We start from the raw sequence: 22,294 nt of genomic DNA, 5'->3' as shown, positions 1-22,294 counted from the left end.
TATTCATGAAGTAGTCGTGCAAGCATTAAGCTTCATTTCCAAATATATTTTGAGAACCAGCTTGGTTTTTAAACATACCTTCCACCTGAACAGGCTTTGCTGTTCTTCAGCTTAACATTACATGCCACCAATTGTGTGGAAACTAGAAATTTACCAAAACAAATAAAACCAGGTTTGGTTAATGACAACCCTGACAAATTAAGTTTGTAAGATGATAGATCATGTGCCTTGAAGAGAGGTCTTCCTTCAGTTTAGCACTTCGCTAACTAAATTTGCACAGCTGGCTACAAAAATCCTTCTTTGAACTCTGCATGATCAACCAGAAGCAGGTTCTCTTGTGTTCAGCATGGGCAACGGGACGGCTGACTCCGAGTAAGTGCATAGAGGAGGGATGGGGGACCTGAGACCTCCAGGTATTGTTGGACTCCACCTCCTCTCACCCTCAGATAGCATGGCCAAGTGGTCAGGGATGATTGACATTGTAGTCCAGCAACATCTGGAGGGCCACAGGTTCCCCATCGTTTGTGTTTACAATTGCAGCCTAACTCGAGGCTAAGGAAGTTCTGAGTAACCATGTAGAATATTGTACTCTAAATGTAATCTTAACTTAATTTTAAAGTTATTGTACAACTTATGGCAGCCGATAGTTGTTAACCTTTGTATGGTTCCTTTTTACTAATAAGCAAAAGCAGCTGTATCCGCAGTCCTCGTAGATTTCTGCAGGACTTAAAAAACATGTATATATAAATTCGTAACTTGGAAAATAAACACACAATGTTATCCATAATCCACATGAACCCCTTATTTTCTTGACAAATACTGCTGTATGGTCCTCAAGCCAGCTTCCGTCTGATTTGAAAACTTAAGCTGCGGTTAAGCAGAGGTGTTTGAGACAGCCATTGCACACATGCAGATGACAGCTCATTGTATAGGAAGTTGGTTGGGAAAAACAAAATAAGGTAATGTGCATTGAATAGATACATACCTGCTCCCTCTCTGATGTGCAGGGTAATGTTAAAAGCGACTTCAGGCATGTGGTGGTGGTGGGGCTACCTCATGTTTGAAGGTGCTAGTGTGCACATAGCCTAGATTTCAAACCTCATGTTGTTGAACTGTTGTATCAGTCAACAGAAATGCAATTTCTAGGAAGAAGACATGAAGGCAACAGAACCAAGGAGGGGAGGGATGAAAGAAACTGGCTGTTGTGGGCGGGGAGTTGAATGTGAAAGAATGGGAGAAGTTATTATAGGAGATGGATAAAAATATTCTGTTATTCTGAATCTGAGTTACTCTGAATCTGTCACAACGAAGTAATGGAGGATCCTTTCTTCTCCAATTTGCAATAGATAGTGGGTTGCTAGGCAACATTTTCCATGTACCTTGCTCCTGAGCTAAAATAATGATAAAAAAATACCTTCACCTGGGTCGTGTTATTCTGGTGATGTGATAAGAAATGAAGCTAGAGAAATCATTCTCAAAGCAACACTGTCTCTATTTTAATCCGTCCTGCTGGGTCTCTTCTGATCTATTTATAGATCATAATTATTTTTTTTACTGCCTAATAATCTGGCTAAAACTTTGAGCGAATGTGAAAATCACATTTTCAAGAGAGCAAGTAGGTGCTAATAGCAGTGGCAAGAGAATAACATGAAACTCAGTGCCATTTCATCTAACCTTTGATTTGTTGCAAGTGATAATCCAACCACACCGTTCTTGTTGGATATTACTTTTTATTATCAATATTATTTCTTTATACCCCACCTTTATTCCAGTGTAAGGCCAAGGCAGCTCACAACATGAATTATAAAGAGAAACGGCTTAAAAACACACCAATCCATTATAAGTATTAAGAAACATACAAGTTACCATATTAGAAACAGCACTGAAGCAAGTGGTCTGGGGTCACAGGTTGAAGACTTGTTACTATTTTTGCAGAAGGGTCCCTGACCCCAGTGTCCTAGAGTCACCCACATGAAGACAGAGCTTTATTTATAATACTGTTTTTATTAGGAATAACATGAAACAATACAAACAACAAATAATGAGTATTGGTCACCAGATACAAAGCAAAAAATAGTCATGATGCGTCAGAAAGTAATAGCATTATGTTAAGTTAAATAAAGAAGCTAAAAAGAAGCGAGTTACAAGAAATAAACATAAACCAATCAGAATCAAAAGTATCATTTTTTGTTTCTTCACAAATCACTCTACAGCATTGCATAAGTTTTATCTGTCAAAGCCCAGAACCATATCCTGTCATATCACTTGTGGACAGTACATCTGTCTGCATCTTTCCAATGTAACTGCAGCTTCATGCATGCTAGCACAAGGAGGTGGTATACCATATTCCTACAAGGAAAAAAGCAGAGACATTACCTTGTTGACAAAGATCCATATAGTTAAAACTATGGTTTTCCCAGTAGTGATGTATGGAAGTGAGAGCTGGACCACAAAGAAGGCTGATTGCCGGAGAATTAATGCTTTTGAATTGTGCTGCTGGAGGAGACTCTTGAGAGTCCCATGGACTGCAGGAAGATCAAACCTACCGGTATCCATTCTTAAGGAAATCAGGCCTGAGTGCTCACTGGAAGGACAGATCCTGAAGCTGAGGTTCAAATACTTCGGCCACCTCATGAGAAGAGAAGACTCTGGGGAAAAAATGATGTTGGGTAGGGGCAGAGCAAGGGGGTGGGGGGCAGTCCGCCCCAGGTACCGCCCTGGGGAGGTGACACTCTGGGGGCAGGCCCCGCCCCTGCGATTGGCGCGAGCGGCACGGAAACTTTTAAAAGGCTGCAACGCGCAAACAGCAGCACAGCAGCCTTAAAACTTGGCGCAGCACGGCGCCGGTCAGAAGGGGTGCCGGCTGCTCGCACCCGCCATCTTGGGTGGACTGCGCATATCCACCCAAGATGGCAGGTGCAAGCAGCCGGCACCCCTTCTGACCGGCGCCGCGCCGCGCCAAGTTTTAAGGCTGCAGCGGGCAAAAAACTTTCTGCCAAATTTTCTGTGCTTTTGAAAAGGGAGCTTTTTTAGTCACAGAGAAGCATTCTCAACCTTTCTGCTGATTACAGCCAATCAGAATAAAAGGAGGTGTCAGCGGCTGGAGATATGCACCATTTGAAACTTCTTATCCCCAACCTTTGGGAATGTAACGAATAAGTAATGAATATCTTCCATGCAGCTGAACAGGGATGGCTCCCACCTCTCCACCCAGCCTGTAATATGCCCCTCTCACCCCTGCATATCATTTAGGCTTGAAAAGAACCTTCTGTTGAAATCCTTCTATTAAAATCCCAGTTCCAGTGTGGCAGAGCATTATGTTAATGGGGTCTGCTGTTCCAGCCAGCTACATGGAAACAGCCCCCTGTTGCAAAGGAAATGTGGTGCATTTGAGAGCCATCTCCTTTTTCTGGGAGCCTGCAGTTCAAAAACAGCCTCCAGCAACTAACTTAACTGTCCACAAGTGACTTCTTGCCCAGCCCTTTGGCAGAACCGATGTCTATAATAGTGCAGTTAGTTCTCTCTCTTTCCTTGGTCAATTGCAGCCACCTCTCCTTCCAGCAATTTCTGCAGGCAAAAAATTCCTTCTGCAATCCAGGGGCAGATTTAGGGGAGGGTTCAGCCACACTGGGCGCGAAGCCTTGGGGGTGCTGTAGCTATTATTTTGAATGCAGCGAGTGAGGTGGTGGGGAGCCCCAAATTTTGACGTTGCACAGGGCACCGCTGAAACCCGAAAGTCTGCCCCTGCTGCAAATCTTTTGGTTTTAAGAGCAGGCCTCTGTTGTCTTGTACTCCAGTTCCCAGGATTCTTGCAGCCTTGCCAGTGTTAGTTCTCCTAGCCTGGTGATTAAAATACAACAACTTGAAGGAAACTCCTATCACATGACTAGACTTCTGGAAGGTTCACTTCAAAGCAGCCACTTTAGGAGGCGACATCTCAGAGCCCAGGGCTGAGACAAGGCCTTGATTGAGGAGCTAGGCCTAAGCAAGCTGAACAAAGGTAGGCCGAGAAGCCTGAGGCCTTGCGACAAGCAGCAGGCCTGTCGGAAACAGTGACGGCGTTAAGCCTATAACCGATGGCCGTGGTACAGATAGCGCTGTAATTAATCCACCAGCCCCTTACCACAGGCAGCAATTTTGCAGGTTTGGAGCAGCCATCCCCCAAGCAGCCTTCATGAATCGTTATTTGTGCTGTCACAGTAAACAGAAGCCAGATCTTTAGCAGGGACGCTCACTGCATTGCCAGAGGGCAAATTCCAGTCGTCACATAACCATGATTTTTTCAGGGGGGAGCCCCTGTTACACTTTTTGTGGAGAGAGAGAGAATGGGGAGACACAATTTACAGTTGGGGAAAGGGAACTAACTTAACTGTTGGCGGGGAGGGACATCTCCCCCCCCCATTTTTTTTCAAGGCCAAAGAATCATCATGGCTGTGCAAATTTTTGTGGGCTTCCCAAGGTGAAGCTTTGAAATGAATCATATACAGAGGTAATGAGATGGAGAGCATGTTCACAGGCTTGTTACTGTTGTGGGCTTTTTTTTTTAAGTTGGGAGTAGGTGAACACTTCGATTTCATGTTGTATTTAGTTGCAAAGAGGTGGGTTCTGGCTGAAGAGGAAAAGCCAGCTTACTTGTGTTTGGATGCCACACTAATAAAAACAAAAAACCACAGTTTTGTCTGATGAGAACAAGAGACGGCGGGCCTCGAGTTTGTGAACTTTCCCTCCCTTCTTGGATGCAGCTGCGAGGAGGAATTTGTAAACACCCGCTTTTCCTAAGCCAGATGATGTTGTATCATAGGGACCAACAAATGGGATAAGTGTGGTTTGTTTGAAAAATGACAACTGCACATGGCAAGTGTCATTTTCTCCTCACTTAACAGCTCCTTATTGCATGCATGCATGCTCCCCAACCACAGTGATTCTTCCAAGATAACATGCTGCATCTGTATCATCTGAAAACAGCATATGGGCAGCGCTGGATTTACGTATAAGCTAAACAAGCTATAGTTTAGGGCTCCAGTCTCTTGGGCCCCCCCCCCAAAAAAAAAATTAAAGGAAAAAAACAACAACTGGATGTACATTTCCAAAATTTAAGATAAGTTCAACAATTACTTTGATAAAATACGTATTCTGTTATGTGCAAATGGCTTTAGATACCTATTAGGTCCATAAATTACCATATAGCATATATTCAACACAAAAAAACAGCGACAATTTGTTGTTGACAAAGGACAGCTGGACTTATAAAGGGCCCCATTACCTTCAGTAGCTTAGAGCAGCCTTTCTCAGCCTTGGGTCCCCAGATGTTTTTGGCCACTGGTCCTCCTACCTAGGGATGATGGGAGTTGTAGGCCAAAAACATCTGGGGACCCAAGGTTGAGAAAGGCTGGCTTAGAGCCTCATCAAACCTAAATCCGGTCCTGCATATGGCTAGCACCCAACAAATGCACCCAAGCATTTTCGCTTCCACAATGAACTTTCTTTCCTCTTTTCTCCCTGTGCTTGCCCCTCATCTGCTCCAAAGGGTTGGGGGAACTATTAGAATACATTTAGCGGATGCATGGAAGATTTCTGCAGAAGCAGAAATCTTAGTGTTGATGGGACATGTTTGTTGGATACCACATGCTTCAATGTGTTTGTTTTTAACTCATATACAAAATAGGTCCGATTAATCAAATAAATAAATTTCATATTATTCAATTATGATTTTATTTAATCTAGTTTTAGTCCTACCACTTTTTACTTACCCAGTTGTTTTAATTAATTTTTTAAATAAAAATATTTAGTCAAATTTTAGTCCTACCTTTCCCCCCTTTCCCCATTTGTTCTTTATTTTAGAAAATCATTTGGTCTATTCTCTCCCCCCCCCCCAGAAGTATAAGTTTGAGACGAGAATGAGAGCATCCTATCCACCAGTCAATAAAGAAGAAACAAGGAGTGTGAGTAAAGTAATCGATGAGTATTCTCTTTATATTGCTATAGCACTACAGAAATAACAAAGATTCTTGTGGGAATTCTGAAGACTTATAAATTCATTAAGGCATGAGCTTTCAGAGACTACAGTCCACAGTGGCTTATGCCATAGTAAATTTGTAAGGTGCGACAAGATGCTTCCCGCCCCGCTGCAACTGTCCAACAATGGTTAAAAGTTGTTACCTTTTTAGATAATGTATAATAAATGTTTTTAAACCTTCTCGATATAAAAAGGAATGATAGAACATAATTTGGCATGCACTGTTTGAATTACAATTATGGCCAGCAAAGTAGAAATTCAAATAAAATGTGAATTCACCCAAAATAAAATTGCAGTTTGGTTTTGTTTGTAGAATTCTAACTATACTGTGTAACCCCCCCCCCCCAATCTATCAAAGGCTTTTTTCTTGCAGTGCTTTTTAGCAGTTGTACAATTTGTTGAGCAGAACAAAGTTTAAAAATTGCCATCGATTACTGTACCCTTCTTCTAGATCAGGGTTTCACAAACTTGAGTCTCCAGCTGTTTTTGGTCTACAACTCCCATCATCCTTATCTAGCAGGACCAGTGGTCAGGGATGATGGGTATTAACTTATTTAGTCTTTGCAACAACTTGCTGCCAACATAGTAGTAATAGTGTTGCAGCCTTGTATTCCAATTTATATTATTCTTTCCACAGCAGAGTTCCCGACCCTTATCCTTGTCTGGTCATGTTGGCTTTGATAGTTTACCAGATCAGTTGGTTAATAAATATATCCAACAGGGGTTCTGCTTCAACATTCTCTGCATTGGTAAGTAAAATAGCTGTTAGTAGTGAGTTATTTTATTTTAAAACTCATTACTATTGAAAAATCTGAAGGAGAGAAAAGTGACGAACGTGTTGCCCTTTTCCATTGGTATTGTACTAGTTCAGATAAACAGAATTCCTTAAGTAGGATTAAGTTTTCCCTAAGCCCCAAAAAGTTTGCAGCAAAAATAGCATTAGAATAAATATATAATAATAATAATAATAATAATAATAATAATAATAATAATAATAATAATAATAATAATTGTACCCCTCCCATCTGGCCGGGTCCCCCCAGCCACTCTGGGCGGCTTCCAACAAATATTAAAATATTTGCATCCTTTGAGGAAATTCCATGGCATAATGATCAGATATTGCTATCAAGGAATAAAAAAGTGACAATGGCCTCTCTGAACTAAATCCTTAGTTACAGCAAATGCCATTTTGCACCCCACTCCTCACCCCCTGGGGAATGTGAAGAAATTAAATTACCCTCATTGTGTTATGGTGAAATTTGTGTGACATGTATGTACATTTTTTTATCTGTCTTTAATTGTAGGGGAGACTGGAATTGGGAAATCAACTTTGATTCATAGTTTGTTTAATAACAGTTTTGATTACCGTGTGTCAACACACTTTCAGCCAAATGTACGACTTAAAGCTGAGACATATGAGCTCCGGGAAAGCAATGTTCGATTGAAATTGACCATAATAGAGACAGTTGGATTTGGTGATCAGATAAACAAAGAAGATAGGTTAGTATCTCCTCACTTGAATAATGTCATATTAATTCGCCAAGTGACATGCCATCTAGGATCTGACATTTGTGTCATGTAGTGGTATTGATAGGCTTATTGAATTCATTTTATTTAAATTTTTCTTTTCTGCATTAGGAACTTTATAATAAATTATCCCTTATAAACCATTTCTAGTGTTTTCTGATAAATTGTCCAACTAACTGACAAAAACCTAACAAAACTAGAATCTGCTTGATAGTTGAAAGATCTGCTATCAGATATCCCGATTTAATTAATCTCATATCTCCAAAGAGGTGACCCTAAATTAAAATCCTTCAAGACTCCCTGTCTGAAACTTGGGAGAGCCACTGCTAGCCAGTGCAGGCAGTATTGAGCTAGATGGACCCATGAGTTTTACTCAGTATGTAAGACAACCTCCTATGCTCCAGGTCAGGGTAAAGCTTGAAGCCTAACACTGAGAAACTGGAGAAAGAGGAGGTGGAAGCAACTGCTTGTTTCTCACTTTAAGCAATGAGAAGAGAAGAATGGGCTGTTACAGCAATCACAGAGCTGGGAGGACAAGAAGACGTTAGGGGGTCATTTATGTGATGCTGTGTTTCAAAGGTGCTCTGCAAAACACTGAACTGTATGGAAGATCACTTGCCTTTTGAGCTTCTTCCTCTTCTTCACACCTGTCAGTGCTAGGCAGTGCTCAGTGCATGAGGTGCTAGTGCTGCCCACCACACAACATATCCCACTCATCCAGTTAGTATGGGCTGGAAAGGACAGGGATGCATTGGTGAGTGAGCACTGCTTAGTGCGGAGAGGTACTAAGAAGGTGGCGTTGGTAGTTTAGATTAGGGGTCAGCAATGTGCAGCCCATGGGCCGGATGCGGCCGACAAAGACCGTTATACCATCCCACGAGCCGCCCCCAAACCGAGCTGCCCGCTCAGTGAGTTCCCCACGCACGGCACTAAACCAGTGCAACGCGGGAACTTGCTGAGTGGCGCCGGAAATCACATCTGCACATGTGCAGATACCGGAAATTGCTTCTGCATATGCCCAGACACCGAAAATCGCTTCTGTGCAGGCACGATTTTGGGTGTCTGGGCATACGCAGAAGTGATTTCTGGCGTCGTGCTGCGCTTGTCCGTCCCACAGACGATCTCTGCGGGAGTGATCCGGCCCATGGCCGGTAAGCCTTGCTGACCCCTGGTTTAGATTAACAAGCATCTTGGAGAGGAGCTTGGAAGAGCTGTGCAACATCGCCCTTCTCAGCTTGGAGCTTGGCAGGGAGATAATGGGATAATTGCTGATGGCACTGAGCTTCAGAGGTGCTTGCCTCCGAAGTTTTGTGTGAGGTCAGTAAAACACCCAGCTATTCTTCGGCAGGGTTGAGGCAACTCCTGATTTGGTTACCAAGGCCAGCCAAAATGCATGGACTTCTGTGGATGTGCCCTTGTTTTGGTTTATGATGATAATATTCAGGTCAAGAGGCTTTGTCTTTTTCTGAGCATATACTTTAGAGAATAATTTCCTAAAATTTCCTAAGAATTTCCCTGAATTTATGCTAATGTCACTGCTGTTTTACTGTCCTTTGGCAATTTGTGTGCATCAGTGTATTATAGTTAAACTCAACCTTTGTCCTCTTATATCAAATATTTCCCCCCTTCTCTGCAGCTATCAGCCAATAGTGGATTATGTAGATGCACAGTTTGAAGCCTACCTCCAGGAAGAGCTGAAAATTAATCGTTCCTTGTATAATTACCGTGATACTCGTATCCATGTGTGCCTGTACTTTATTTCACCCACAGGGCATTCCCTTAAAACTCTTGATTTAGTAACCATGAAAAATCTTTCTAGGAAGGTAAGATATTAAAACCAGAATTCACTTTAAAAAATGTTTTGTTGATTTTGACAAGTAAACAAATAAACAACAAAATTCAAATCAATTTGAATTTGGAAACACACAGAAAAAACAAAGTGGGCACAGGTCAAAGGCAGGATAAAGGGGAATCCAGACAGTCAAGTGTAATTTATTGAAGTGTCAAAATAACCAGGGTTCAGATGCCTTCTGAACCTGTGGACCAAGTGTGTCAGCTTCTCCAAGACAGCTAGGGATCAGATGTGATTGTAGCAGATGTCCAGTGCAACGTCCAAATACGTTTTCCAGCTGCTAGCAATTGTTGACCGTGCCACCAAATTTAGCAAGTCTTTGTGTAAGAATTTTGGTTCCAGCTGTAAAGACTCAAGAGTTAAGGATGGAGACTTGGGAACTGTTTGTAATTTTAGAAAGGTCACAAGATCCCACCACTTGTGAAAGAAGGTGCCCTGTGCTGAACAACCCATAAAGCGATCAGGCAATAATTCATTCATGTAGCTAAGTTAAATAAATAACAAGTTGTCCTGGCGTCAGGGCTCATCTTCTGTGCTGCTTTCCATGCTGCTGCAGATATGGTCTCAAAGGGGTGTCACTGCCAGATCATTTCCCAAGCAGAATCAGGTATAATGATTCCCAGGTCTCTTTCTCAAGCCAGTTTTAAGTCATTCATATTTCCATAAATGAAAAAAGCACATCATGTATCACAGAGATTGTTTCCTTTCTATGATCAGATCACTGAATGCATTCAGTTTCCAAGTGTGCCGAAGGGTCACACAGTCTATCCTGCCCCCCAACCTTTTCCACAAAAGTATACAGTTGGGCTGCTTTAAGACAGTTTAAGCATTGGGAAAGGCGGCAAGCAATCTCTTGGGCTAGAGGTATACCCACTGCGAATAAATCCCTCAACAACTTTGTTTCTATACTTTCTCACTCCCTAAATTGTGCACACCTTTCCAGGCTAGGGAAATCAGGGTGGTCGAAGATAAAGAAGGGATAGAAGTGGTGCCAACGCCTTCTGTCAACACCTCCATATCCTGAGGGCAAGGAAAGGGTTACCTATTGAGTCTAACTTTGTTGTCAATACGGTGATGAAGGGTAATGCCTGGCGGGTATTCTGTTGTAACCCCATGCACTGATTTAGTGTTGTTCATCAACAGTAGTAATCGTTGTAGATGACACACTTTGGTATTAGGAATGTCCAATCCCTTTGTCCAATCCCTTTTTGACAAGCCCTCTTCCCCCTATTGCAAAAGCCTATTACATAGTTTTGCCATTGCTTCAGTGAAAAGGGAGGGATATCAGTAGGAAGGGTTGGGAATAGGCTGAAGAGTTGGACCCCCAGTGGAGAGCAAGATGATCCTGCATGCCACCAGTTTCCTTGGATGAACAGAGGTATAGAAAATTAATTAATTAACAACAACGTTATGATGTCATCACCCCCAAGGTAAATGGCTTGTTGAAAGAGAAAAGTCTTCAGTCAGCACCAAAGCAAAGAGGGGTGGCACCTGTCCAGTATTCAAGGGAAGAATTTCTCTCCTGATAAGTTCATATCTGCAAGAGGCCCTCTTCTGCAGAGCACAGTGATCTAGGTCTACCAGGATACCTGGTTTTTTAGGTATCCTGGTCCCATACTGTATAGGGCCTTATATACTAAAACTAGCAGCTTAGACATAGTGTGATAGCTAATTGGCAGCCTGTGCCAATAATTACATACATTTATATCTTTGATTTTCAAAGGTTGTACTGCTGAACTGTGGCTATTTTCAACTTCAGTATTTTAAATCTGTAGTGGTTTGATAAGGCTCTAACTTGTGCAAAATATCCCATGCTAATTAAAATAAATGCTCACCATGCTTTTAAGATCTTACAACATTAAGTAAAACAAGTGCTATTCAGAAGGTGAGAAAAATCATTTTAAATTTCAGTACAGAGTCTTTTGCACATACTTAAATAATAAGTCACAGTGGTTCAGCCGACTCTTTTTAAATTTTTGTCTTTTATAAAGCTGTAATGTCAGTAAGTAAGTTAAAACTCTAGTACAGTAATATAGGCAGAATTACCTTCTTATTCATTTGCCAGTCATCACTTTAGTCTTGTCTGGTACCTATCTTCCAGCCTAGTTCTAGCTGATGATGTAAACCAGAGGTGGGGCCCTCCAGCCAGAGGGCCACATTCCCTTGTCAGTAGTTTTCCAGGAGCCACACGACAAGAGTAAAGGATGTGACTTTTAGAAGGCTGTTTTCCAACCACATAAATTAAAGGTCTCTACATAACTCTCTATCCAGGCAAGCAAGAGGCATAACCAGTCTCCAGATACAACTTCCGTAAAGGGTGTGACGCCGGAAGGGGCTGGGGCTATGAACCTATGCCTAAGCTGTACCTCTCTTTGAAGTGTACCTCAAATTATTTTCAGGATTTTAAGGCATCCTGGGTTTAAATGGAGTTTAAAGCAGTAGCTCATTTTATAAACGTGATTTGACAATGTCGGCCATGAACTAGGTCGCTTTCAGTCTTATCCTTTTCCCTCCACCACACAATCACTTCTACCCCATAATTCCACCCAACTCTTCCACTTGCATTTCCATTCGACTATAGGTGGATAAACTTTAATGCACAGGTGCAGGTCTTTTTTCAGCTGAGGGCCGTGTTCCCTTCTAGGCAGCTTTCTGAGGGCCACTTAGCAATGGTGGATGGGGCCAGAGGCAAAAGGGGATAGAGGAGCAACAGATTTTATCTTTGTAAAGTAGGTTAGTTTCCGCACACACTTGCACACCCCTCTGTCTTCCATCCAGACAAGAAAGAAGCATTATTGAAAGAGGTTCCCCAACCTTACTTTAAGGGCAGAAGATTGGTTGCCTTAAAAATCCTAATCAGGTATTTTTAATGTATGAAAGACTTAAATCTGACTTCTTTTTTTTAAGCTTGTAGCTGAGTCAAGGGAAGATGTATAGAAATGTGTATAGAGTACAAAAACCTTATACGCCAAGCAGCAATATAAACAGTCTTTCCTATGCCTTTAGCTGAATGGCAGGCAGACAGGAAAGCTAGTTCTCTGCATGATTTATACCATATCAAGGGTCTTCACTTGCTTGCATTTGCCAATAGTTCTTCAGAAGCTCTAAAATGTTGTCAGCTCACAAGGGATATGTTTGGTTTGTTAACGAGGAAGGCAAAAGAAAAGGCACATCCAGAAAAAAAGAAACGCATTTCACAGTAGCTAGCAGTATGTTTTGTTGAAGTACAAAAAGCCTACAATTGCTAGCAAGGGAATCATTGTGGAAATCGTTGCCTTTTTGCTAGGTGATTCATTATACATAAAACATTATACAAAAAGCAATACATTGATGCCCTAGTAAAACAAAAACAAAAAACCTTTGTGATGATAACTGTTTTTGATGATGATGTTTTATTCTGGTAAAGGTTTCACAGTATTTCTGGTAAATTGGAAAACTGATAATTTTTGAAAGCCTTTAACAAAGCTGAATGTTTCGTTTTAGTTAATACAGATCAAAGTCCAAATGAGCTCTACGGATAAGTAGAAACTGCAAGTTGTTTATTATTATTATTATTATTATTATTATTATTATTATTATTATTATTATTTAGCAAGCTCATGGTACTGAAGAGCTGTTTTGCTACTCTGTTTAAAAAGCACCTTGATATGGTAATTTGTGTTTTAAAAGTTCAGATTACTTGCAGATTTGACTTGTATGAATACAATACTCCTTATTTCTTTAATAGGTGAACATTATTCCCCTTATAGCCAAAGCTGATACAATTTCTAAAACTGAACTACAGCAATTTAAGGTCAACATCATGAGTGAACTGGTCAGTAGTAGACTCCAGATATATCAATTTCCAACAGATGATGAGAGCATTGCTAACATTAATGCTAACATGAATGTAAGTACTTCACTACAAGTATTAGAATGCAAATATTTTAATGGGATTTCACCTTCTTTTTGACAGGTCCGATGGTCTTTCATGTAATTAGGCTATATGTTGTTGTATATATTGTATTTTTCATTTATTTATTCTTAGTGTTGACAGCAATACAAATTTATTTACTCTCTGTTTTGCAGGCACACTTGCCATTTGCAGTAGTGGGGAGTTTGGAAGAGGTAAAAGTTGGAGACAAAACAGTAAAAGCTCGCCAGTATCCTTGGGGTGTAGTGGAAGGTAAAGAAGAGTTTGAATTCTCACTTTTCCCAGAATTAGTTTCCTAAGATAGTCAGCAGTGAAAGTAACTCTGCGTGGTTAATTTTCTGCTTCTCAACTGATAAACTTTACATTTTGCAGTATCTTTATAGAACGGCTTTCTCACCCCCCCTTTTTTTTGAAGCCTCCAGAATGAGCACAACATCTTTTTGTAAAATTTGTGAGCCAGGCAATATTCTATGGCCTAGGCTTTGTGATTTAAACTGGTGATCTGTATCAGTACCATCAGTCTACTTTCCCAGGACCCTTCCAGACTGTTGCTTTTTCACAGGCGTATTCTGCAACACGTCATCAAGGAATTTTTTTATTTTGTTTTGACTATGGCAGACCAACACGGCTACCTACCTGTAACAATAATATTGCATTAGTGATGGATTTAGACAGGACACGACAGTCCATGTATCAACCACTCTGCTTTAATAGTTGCACTGTGATACTTCCCCAATATTATTGTATTGTTGCCATCTGGAGGGGCACTCTTGCACTGTACAGCAACAAAAGTGAAACAGTACACAGAACATCCGTGATCTAAAAAGGCACAAGATTTCAGCAGGAAATTATGGGGCACATGCTTACCAGCCACAAAGCAAAAAGGCAGCTTGTCAGCAGTCTGGATTGCCCACAGCAGCCGGAGCTTGCTAGGATTAGTTTAAGGAGAGCTGTTGCCTGAGAATTATGCTGAAGCCTTTTGAGTTGTTATAAAGGCTAGCCTGTATTAGCCCTACCCATCCTTCTTTTAAAGGACCATTCTGCAAATAATGGCTTTTATGGTGTGGAAGTGGTGAGGGATGAATTGGAACGGTGTTGTCTGAGCTGGAGGAGTCTAGTGAGGGCATATAATCTGGCCTGGATGGTGAGGAATTGGGGAGGGGGTGATACCTCTTCTGCCTTCCTATACCTCCCATCTGCTTCTGAGCTGGCAGATGCATTTGGAAGGGGAATTTCCTGATCCCATCTTTGCAACTGCTACCTACCAGAAAGCCTCTCCTTGTGGTTCAGGGGACCCTTGCAAAATGTATGAGATGGATGGGAAAGACTGCCTCTGCTCAATAACCCCCCCTGCAACCCCAGCGTGAAAGGGCTTTTGGGGGGTGTTTCCTGCATCCCATGGTAAATCCCAATAGGATAGAGGTGATATCTTATTTCATTTCATTAGTGGAGAATGAGAACCATTGTGATTTTGTGAAGCTTCGGGAAATGATGATTTGTACAAATATGGAAGACTTGATAGAACAGACTTGTTCTGTTCATTATGAACTGTACCGGCAGTATAAACTGGAAGAGATGGGCTTCCGAGACAGTGATCAAATCAAGTAAGAGAGCGATCCTTTCCTATGTTTTTAATAGTTAAACCAATTCCCAACATGGCTTTTGTAATTACGTCTCTAAAGTTATCTTGAATCTTGAGTGTGTAGTTAAAACTGTTTGCACACCCCCTAGCCAATTTGCATGGGGGGAGGAGGGGAAGGGAAATGTGTTATTGCACAGACCTCTGCTAGTGGGGGCCCTTTGCTGAATCTCACCCCATAGCTTAGCTCCAAGTAGCATGGCAGCAGCAGGATTGGGGGAGGAGCGAAGTGGCTGCAATTTCCCTTTTGGGTCCCCACGTGCTTGTTCTTTCTGACTTAAGTCTAAGCCATGTTTCGGTTTTGTGTTATATGAGTACAAGGCTTCTGAAAGTTTTATAAGTGTACTCTACATGTATTTAGCTGTTCGTAAGTGCTAAATACAAATCTTAGGTGGTATTCAATTAAGACTTACTCAGAATAAGACCCATTAAAATTAATGAACAGGACTAACGATTGAAATCTACCCTGAGTAAGTCTCAGTTAAATACCACCCATCATTTTAAAAATTAAGTGCATAATTCTTTCAGTGTTATATTTCCATAAGAGAAAAAGCAAATTCCTTTAACTTTTAGAAACTTGGAATGGTATCAATTTCTTTCTGTGAGCCAGGATAACATAAAATTAGGTTACTTAGAACTGCGGAAGCACACTACAACTTGATAAATCTGTATCTTTGTTTTGTTTTTAGGATTCCAGATTCCAAAAAGACAGCTCATAGAGAAAGGTATGTAGCCTTATAGCGTAGAATGATGGAATTAAAGTCTTTCAATCCTGTCTCTCTGTGTGTGGGTTTTAGAAAGATATAGCTTGGTCTTACAGGAACCAATAGTGACATGATCCCGGTACTGATTTGGAACTATTATTGAATTACCTCAAGTACAACTCAGAATGTCTCCAGCTGTGTACTAATTCTTCATCTTACAAATATGGGTAGGGGACCATAGCTTTGTGGTATAACAGATGTGTTGCATGTAGAAGGTCCCTCTGCTTGAGACCCTGGAGAGAGGCACTTCCTGTCGGATTAGACAATACCTAGATCAGGTGGACAAATAGCCTACCTGTAATTGGTATAAGGACTTACCTATGTTCTTAAATACCAATTAAATTGGTTCCTTCCTTCCTTCCTTCCTTCCTTCCTTCCTTTCTTTCTTCTCGTTGATGTTCTAAACAGATATGCAAGATGCGTACTGGCCTCAAAACATACTTTATTTACAGTAGTCGCTGCAGTACTAACATTTAACTTCTGCAACAGAACATGATCTGTGACTAGAATAAATAATAGTTCTGTAAAAACAGGGAAGTTGACAATTAACTTGCCTTAACAGTGTTGGTAAGATCAGAATAAAAAAAGGGATACAATCACACCTTTGACATAACCTTTCTGAAAAGATGCTGCTGTTCTTCTCCCTGTCGAACAGTAAGGAGTTGAAGACTTACCTTCCTTTGTGAGCTGGTAAGTTGTTTTCTTCCCCCACTGGGGGATGAACTCACATTTGGCTCTACCTCCACTCATCTAATGCATATCTACGCAGCTCTGAATCCAGCACTGGCTTTTTGGCCCCCCCCCCACTAGTCCAATACTTCTTGCAGCCTGCCTTTACACATGCCAGAAGCATGACATTAATCTGGATGGATTCATTGGTGGTTTGGGGTGTAGCCTCATAATTGCCAGAGCAGCCAACCAATAAACATCTTGCATCTAGTTGTTGCTAGAAACGGGATGAGCCAGCTGTTCCTCCCAAACTTGCTTCTCTAGGAAAAGTTATATGCCTGACTAAAAAGGAATGGGTACAGATTTGCAAAGGGCTAGCTTCATCTGTTTACATCCAAGTAGATACTGAACTTGAAGAAGCTGTAATTGGTTTTGTTATCCCAGTTTAAAATCAGGGAAGAAACATGCCAGTGCACATGCAGCAGTTAGACTTGGTGCAATAAGATGATACCACCTAATGCTGAACCTAGTTAGGGTGGAAAACGGGGTGGAAAATCTGTGGTCCTCCAGATGTTGCTTGGAGCTGGGGCTGATGGGAGCTGGACACCCAACAACATCTGGAGGGTGGCAGGTCTCCTGCCCTTGGTGTAAAAAGCAACAACAATCACATCTTAACACCTGGGTTCCTTTAAAAATAATTAGAATGCTTTCTAAGCGAAAGGCACCTTTACTCCTTAACAGATACCAAGAGTGAGATATTTGGAAGACCTCTGGCTGTTGACATTGTATGTATTACAGTGAGATTGGAATCAGCTTTCAACTGTAAGATCAGCAAGTTTTACTCTTTGTCTGGTTCAGAGTAGTCTCTTTACTGGAAAGTGACTTTGTAGAGAGAATATCCAGTTGTCAGTGTGCCAAAAAGCAAGGACACATCCAGCATTCTGAGAGGAAGCTTAAAAAACTGATATAAGAGATTCTAGACTGGCATGTAAAGAGGAGAAGAATGGCAAAGCCAGGCAAACAATGAGAAAATGACATCTTCTTTTACCGTCAGACCACAGAGCCTAGGGCTTGCTGATCAGAAGGTCGGCGGTTCGAATCCCCGCAACGGGGTGAGCTCCCGTTGCTCAGTCCCAGCTCCTGCCAACCTAGCATTTCGAAAGCACGTCAAAGTGCAAGTAGATAAATAGGTACCACTCCGGCGGGAAGGTAAACGGCGTTTCCGTGCGCTGCTCTGGTTCGCCAAAAGCGGCTTAGTCATGCTGGCCACATGACCCAGAAGCTGTACGCCGCCTCCCTCGGTCAATAAAGCGAGATGAGCGTCGCAACCCCAGAGTCGGACACGACTCAACCTAATGGTCAGGGTTCCCTTTACCTTTACCTATAATCACTACAGATTTTGAAATGTTGCAATAATTCCAGTGGGTACATTAGTTGATGTAGATAGAACTATTTGGTGGTCTGCAAATGCACAGTGATAAAAGAACTGAATTTTCTCTGCTGAACAGGAAAGTGTGGAATAACACTTGCTTCACTTAATGTTGTCTAATCTCACAAAGAAATCAGAATAAATGCACATTAAATACCCTATGACTATGTTGCCTAATGTCTTCTTAAGCAAATCAGGCTGAATGCTCATTAAACAAGTCATCTGGAAGTGACCGAATTTTTCTCAAATTAAGTTCTATTTCAATTGATTAGGTATACTCCCAAGTTAGATGCATTTAGGATCAAAAATAAAAGCCCAGGGCCACCTATGTAGTGTGCTTTGTCCACTTCACCATGATTAATTTGTTGCCCTGCATTCTATTCATAGCATCACTGCTTGTCCTAAGAGCTTTTAGAACCAGTTTATTAACAAAAGGAAGCACTGTAAGTGTGGTGAGACAGCAGACTGCACCTGTTCTCACCCACCCCCCTTAATTGCAAGGTTTGTAAGATGAACCAGGTGTAACTCTCCAGTGCACACCTTCTTGAGCAAAACATCTCCTTGTACTTTCAATCTCCCTGTGAACTTTGACAGTCTCTCGTGCACAGGAAAGCTGGTCAAATGTGGTTGGGTTTTGTAAATAAAATGGGTGAATGTGGCCAGCTCTGAATGAAGGCTATTTTACATTTTATGGTCCTCAGTGTGCAGGAGACTTACGAAGCTAAGCGGCTTGAATTCCTTAATGGATTACGGCAAAAAGAAGAAGAGATGAGGCAAAGGTTTGTTCGGAGGGTCAAAGAGAAAGAAGTACAGTTGAAAGAAGCTGAGCGAGAAGTAAGCCCATCTCTCTTATAGTTCTTGATCTGGTTGTAGTGGTAGCTTGAAGGCATTATGTGGAGCAGCAGAATAAGATGGCTAGAGTCTAGCAAAGAATGCACTGGAGACAATGATGTGAATTGTACAGCCCTTCTTTGGATCCTGATCATGGCTGGAATTCCATCACGAGTCAGGACCCAGAGAGACTTGCAACAAAATATTCAGCTGTGTCCCAAATAAGTCTCCTCCCCTGGTTTGTTTGTGTGTGTCCACATGCGCATGGTACCTCCCTCTTCTTCCCTTCCCAGTGTCTCACAATTAGTGGCAGAGCCCTTCCTCCTCTTCCTTGTTCTCACAGCTAGAGCTGATTGGCTAGGCACGTTCAGCATTAGGGAGAAGTTTATCAAATTCTGATTTGGTTGTTGATGTGATTTATTGTGGTTAGGATGGTCTCTAATGCAGTGTTGCTGTGCTGGGTCCATCCATTTCTTTTTCTGCTCCCATTTGCTACGGTTGAGAACTGGAATGCCACACGTTGCATAATACAAATGAGATAACTGCCATACTTAGAAAGATGATTGCTAGAGCTGAGCGTTGAGATGTGTGTGAAGTGGAAGCCAGAGCAGACGGAAGCTAGGGAGATAGAGCCATGCCTGATTGCTGGAATCTAAGGCTGTGGCTATGGAAGCAGCAAGACCCTTTTGGGGTGATAATGCTGTGAGCCCCTCAGGTTATATTTATGTGTAAATAAACCATATATCATAAATACACCACAGTCTTGGCTGTTCCTCATTCCGAGGAAACAGAGCCTTGGAACGCCTAGAACGTCACACTGACAGGGGTGGTGACTTACCCCTACATTGAGGGGGCTCGGTGCCACGTGACCCGTCCTGCCTCTGCCCGTCCTGCCAGCGCTCGCCTGTTGGCGGTGGCGAGCGAGGAGGGTGAAAATCACCCTCCGCGCCTCCCGCCACCCTGGCGGGCCAGCGCTTGCCCAATGGCAGCAGGGAACGCAGAGAGTGAAAATCACCCTCTGTGCCTTCTACCCCCACCCAGTAGGCCAATGCTTGCCTGCCTGCATGGAGAATGCTCAGGGTGAAAATCATTCTCTCTACGCTGGCCTGGCTGGGTACAAAAATCATTGTGCAGTGCTGCTCAGCTGAGAAGAGAAGCAGCAATGCTGCTGCGACCCTTCTGCTTCTCTCCGCTTCCCAGGTCAGACCTGACCCAGGAGCGGAGTTGTGGCTTGGTAGCTCCCTCACATGCACAGCCCTGTACAGGAGAGGGTGGCAGCAGCAGGGGATGTTGCCCCTCTTAGTATGGGGGGGGGGGCTCAGCCCCCTGCCCAAAAATATTGAGCGAGCTGAATCTCCTTCCGCCCCTATAGTTGGCGACCCTGCACACTGCTCAGACATTGGCGTGGTGTGCAGCGATATTAGATGGTGAAATAGGCATCTTATCTGCGGGTGACTCCATTTTCCTGTCCAGCTGTTCAGCACACAAGAATCATCAAGTTCATGTGGCAACTTGCTGTTGACTTAGATCAGAGTTCCAGGAAACAATAGAAACAGCCTTTCATAATTGCATAATCATAGGGGTACCAACTTGAATAAAATATTGGGATGTCCCAGGTAAGCCCTGCCCTGCATAACTGATCCCAACACACACACACTATTTGAATGGCAATGCCAATCACCTGTGTGTGTGTGTGTGTGTGTGTGTGTGTGTCAGCTCCCTCAAATATTTTATGGTGGTGTGGGGGGGGGGGGTCGAAGGGACTTTGGCCCCTAGGAGTTGTCTCCTATGCTTAATGACATCACAAGTTAATCTAACATAATTTACTGAAATCAATCTCCTTTGATTTAAAAGTAATTTGTTGACCAAAAGCTTACAGTATAACTCATAGCATATTGAAAGATGGGCTGATCATGTTGTTCAACTGGGAGATTTTTGATCTGTTCTTCATTTAGCAAGAAATGGGAAGTTAAGTATGGGATGCTCTGAAAGAATGATAACCCCCCCTGAAAAGTTTTTCTAAATAAAACTGTTGCCCACATTTGTCATTAAAAAGAAATCAATAGTGTGCTTGTGTCAGTAAGTGAACCAAGAAAATAGTAAGTGAAAACTCTGACACTTGTTAAGGAAATCAGTCTCTGTATTTGACCTTGTGATTACTGAGGATGGTATGTTAAGTGCTAGGCTACCACCTTGTGGCAGAGTTGATATTTTTGTGCTTGACTTTAGCTACAGCTGGAGTTCGAACATTTAAAACGGATTGATCAAGAAGAGAGAATGAAATTGGAGGAGAAAAGAAGACTCCTGGAAGAAGAAATTATTGCATTCAATGACAGAAAAGCTGCAGCAGAAATAATCCAAGGGAGGCCACTGCCACCTACGCCCACTGTTGGTTATAAAAAAGATAAGGATCGGAAAAAGTAAGTAATCAATTCCATTAAATTTTAGGATTTGGATTTTAGGACTGGGTACACTTTCCGGTTCAGATAAATATTTTAAGCAGTATAAATTAATCAGGTACCAAATATGGAAATAAAAAACCATTTTGTATTAACTTGTTCAAAACTGTCTTATTGATACCATCAGACACTTTTACGAGAACTCTTCTTTTTAATATTTGTCCCTAAGGGATCAAGGTTTTCGGCTTGAGCTTCTGTGCTTTGATGTCAGAGATCAGGAATTTGTGAATATACAGGAGGAGAGAGAGAAAGAGAGATTAGAAAGGGAACGAGCCCACAGGGAGCACCATGAATAGAGTTTGGAAGCAGTTTGAAAACGTTACATGGTTAAGGTATGTTACTTTTAAAAAGAAAGTCTGTACCATGGTGATAGTTCTCTACCTTTGAGTCAGTTCAAGTTCTCTCCATTTGGTATTCATCAAAATAAATATAAATACATGGAAGACAAAAGCTTTAATACTTTATGAATAGTCTTTGCTTTCTGTGGAGAAAAGGTATACCTAATATAACTCCTTCTGTTTCAGCTTTGGCTTTATGTGAAAGAAGAATAAATACAAGAATAAATTCTTCACAGTTCTCTATGAAGAAACTTGGATCACCTTCCCCCTTTTTAATGCAAGCTAACTTGAAAACTGACTACTGTTTAACAAAGGGGAAAGTATGTTAAGATATATAATTAGTATCACATAATGTACTGTAGGTAGTTGTATTAATGTATATAAAATGACAGTTCTTTTAAGCTATTGATGTGCATTTGAACTATTACCTGTGGCCAAGCTGTACTCACTTTAAGTGCTGTACCTAAGATCACTGTGCCACAAAAGAATTTTTTATTTGTGTTATGAATACTCTTAGCATAGAAATGATTATATATTGCAACTGTTTTAAAGAACTGGTGCTTCTTGAATGTGTTAACTGCATATCAATGAATATCCCCATTTGAAACATTTATTGAACTGAATAAAATATGTAAACCTGTTTCAGAAAACATTTTCTTTTCTGATTTTTTTTTTAAATAAATGCACATTCTAGCTCTCTGATAAGCTTTAAATTAAAATGGACCATGGTTGCCTTGCCTTTGCAATGCCAGTATTCATGCAAACACATGCTTTACTTGAAAATAGATATTGAGAAGTATTGAGAAGGGAATCTGGTGTTGCAAGAAAAGTGAAAGCCCCAGTGGACCCTTGTATGA

General features: G+C 41.6%; 1 protein-coding gene across 9 annotated transcripts; it reads left to right on the top strand.

Moving 5' to 3' along the window:
- The first annotated feature begins 3,169 nt into the window (after window positions 1-3,169).
- On the top strand, window positions 3,170-22,077 carry LOC117046014 (septin-8-A-like). 9 transcript variants are annotated; one of them, XM_033147687.1, is made up of 13 exons: window positions 3,170-3,217; window positions 5,877-5,942; window positions 6,657-6,765; window positions 7,321-7,516; window positions 9,180-9,366; window positions 13,123-13,284; window positions 13,464-13,560; window positions 14,756-14,912; window positions 15,637-15,672; window positions 18,511-18,643; window positions 20,870-21,060; window positions 21,269-21,431; window positions 21,624-22,077. In XM_033147687.1, the coding sequence occupies exons 1-12, from the start codon at window positions 3,176-3,178 to the stop codon at window positions 21,393-21,395; spliced, it is 1,503 nt and encodes a 500-aa protein (XP_033003578.1). In that variant the 5' UTR covers window positions 3,170-3,175; the 3' UTR covers window positions 21,396-21,431; window positions 21,624-22,077. The 9 variants fall into 9 exon arrangements, with proteins under 9 accessions (XP_033003578.1, XP_033003577.1, XP_033003581.1 ...); XM_033147686.1 differs by having other exon boundaries at window positions 6,654-6,765; XM_033147690.1 differs by lacking the exon at window positions 3,170-3,217 and adding an exon at window positions 3,924-4,000 and having other exon boundaries at window positions 5,842-5,942.
- The last annotated feature ends 217 nt before the right edge of the window (window positions 22,078-22,294 follow it).

This window comes from Lacerta agilis, chromosome 4, assembly GCF_009819535.1.
Source record: "Lacerta agilis isolate rLacAgi1 chromosome 4, rLacAgi1.pri, whole genome shotgun sequence".
In the NCBI taxonomy this organism is placed as follows: Eukaryota; Metazoa; Chordata; class Lepidosauria; order Squamata; family Lacertidae; genus Lacerta; species Lacerta agilis.
Note: the sequence above shows the minus strand (reverse complement) of the source record. Positions and strands in the feature narration are given on the sequence as shown.

Bases quoted from the DNA above. Each gene is read 5' to 3' on its own strand.
- LOC117046014 (XM_033147686.1), top strand. From the start codon at position 3,176: ATGCAGCTGAACAGGGATGGCTCCCACCTCTCCACCCAGCCT. The intron at 5,943-6,653 runs GTGAGTAAAGTA...TTCTTTCCACAG, and splicing joins ATAAAGAAGAAACAAGGAGT to CAGAGTTCCCGACCCTTATC. The intron at 21,061-21,268 runs GTAAGTAATCAA...TTTGTCCCTAAG, and splicing joins AAAGATAAGGATCGGAAAAA to GGATCAAGGTTTTCGGCTTG.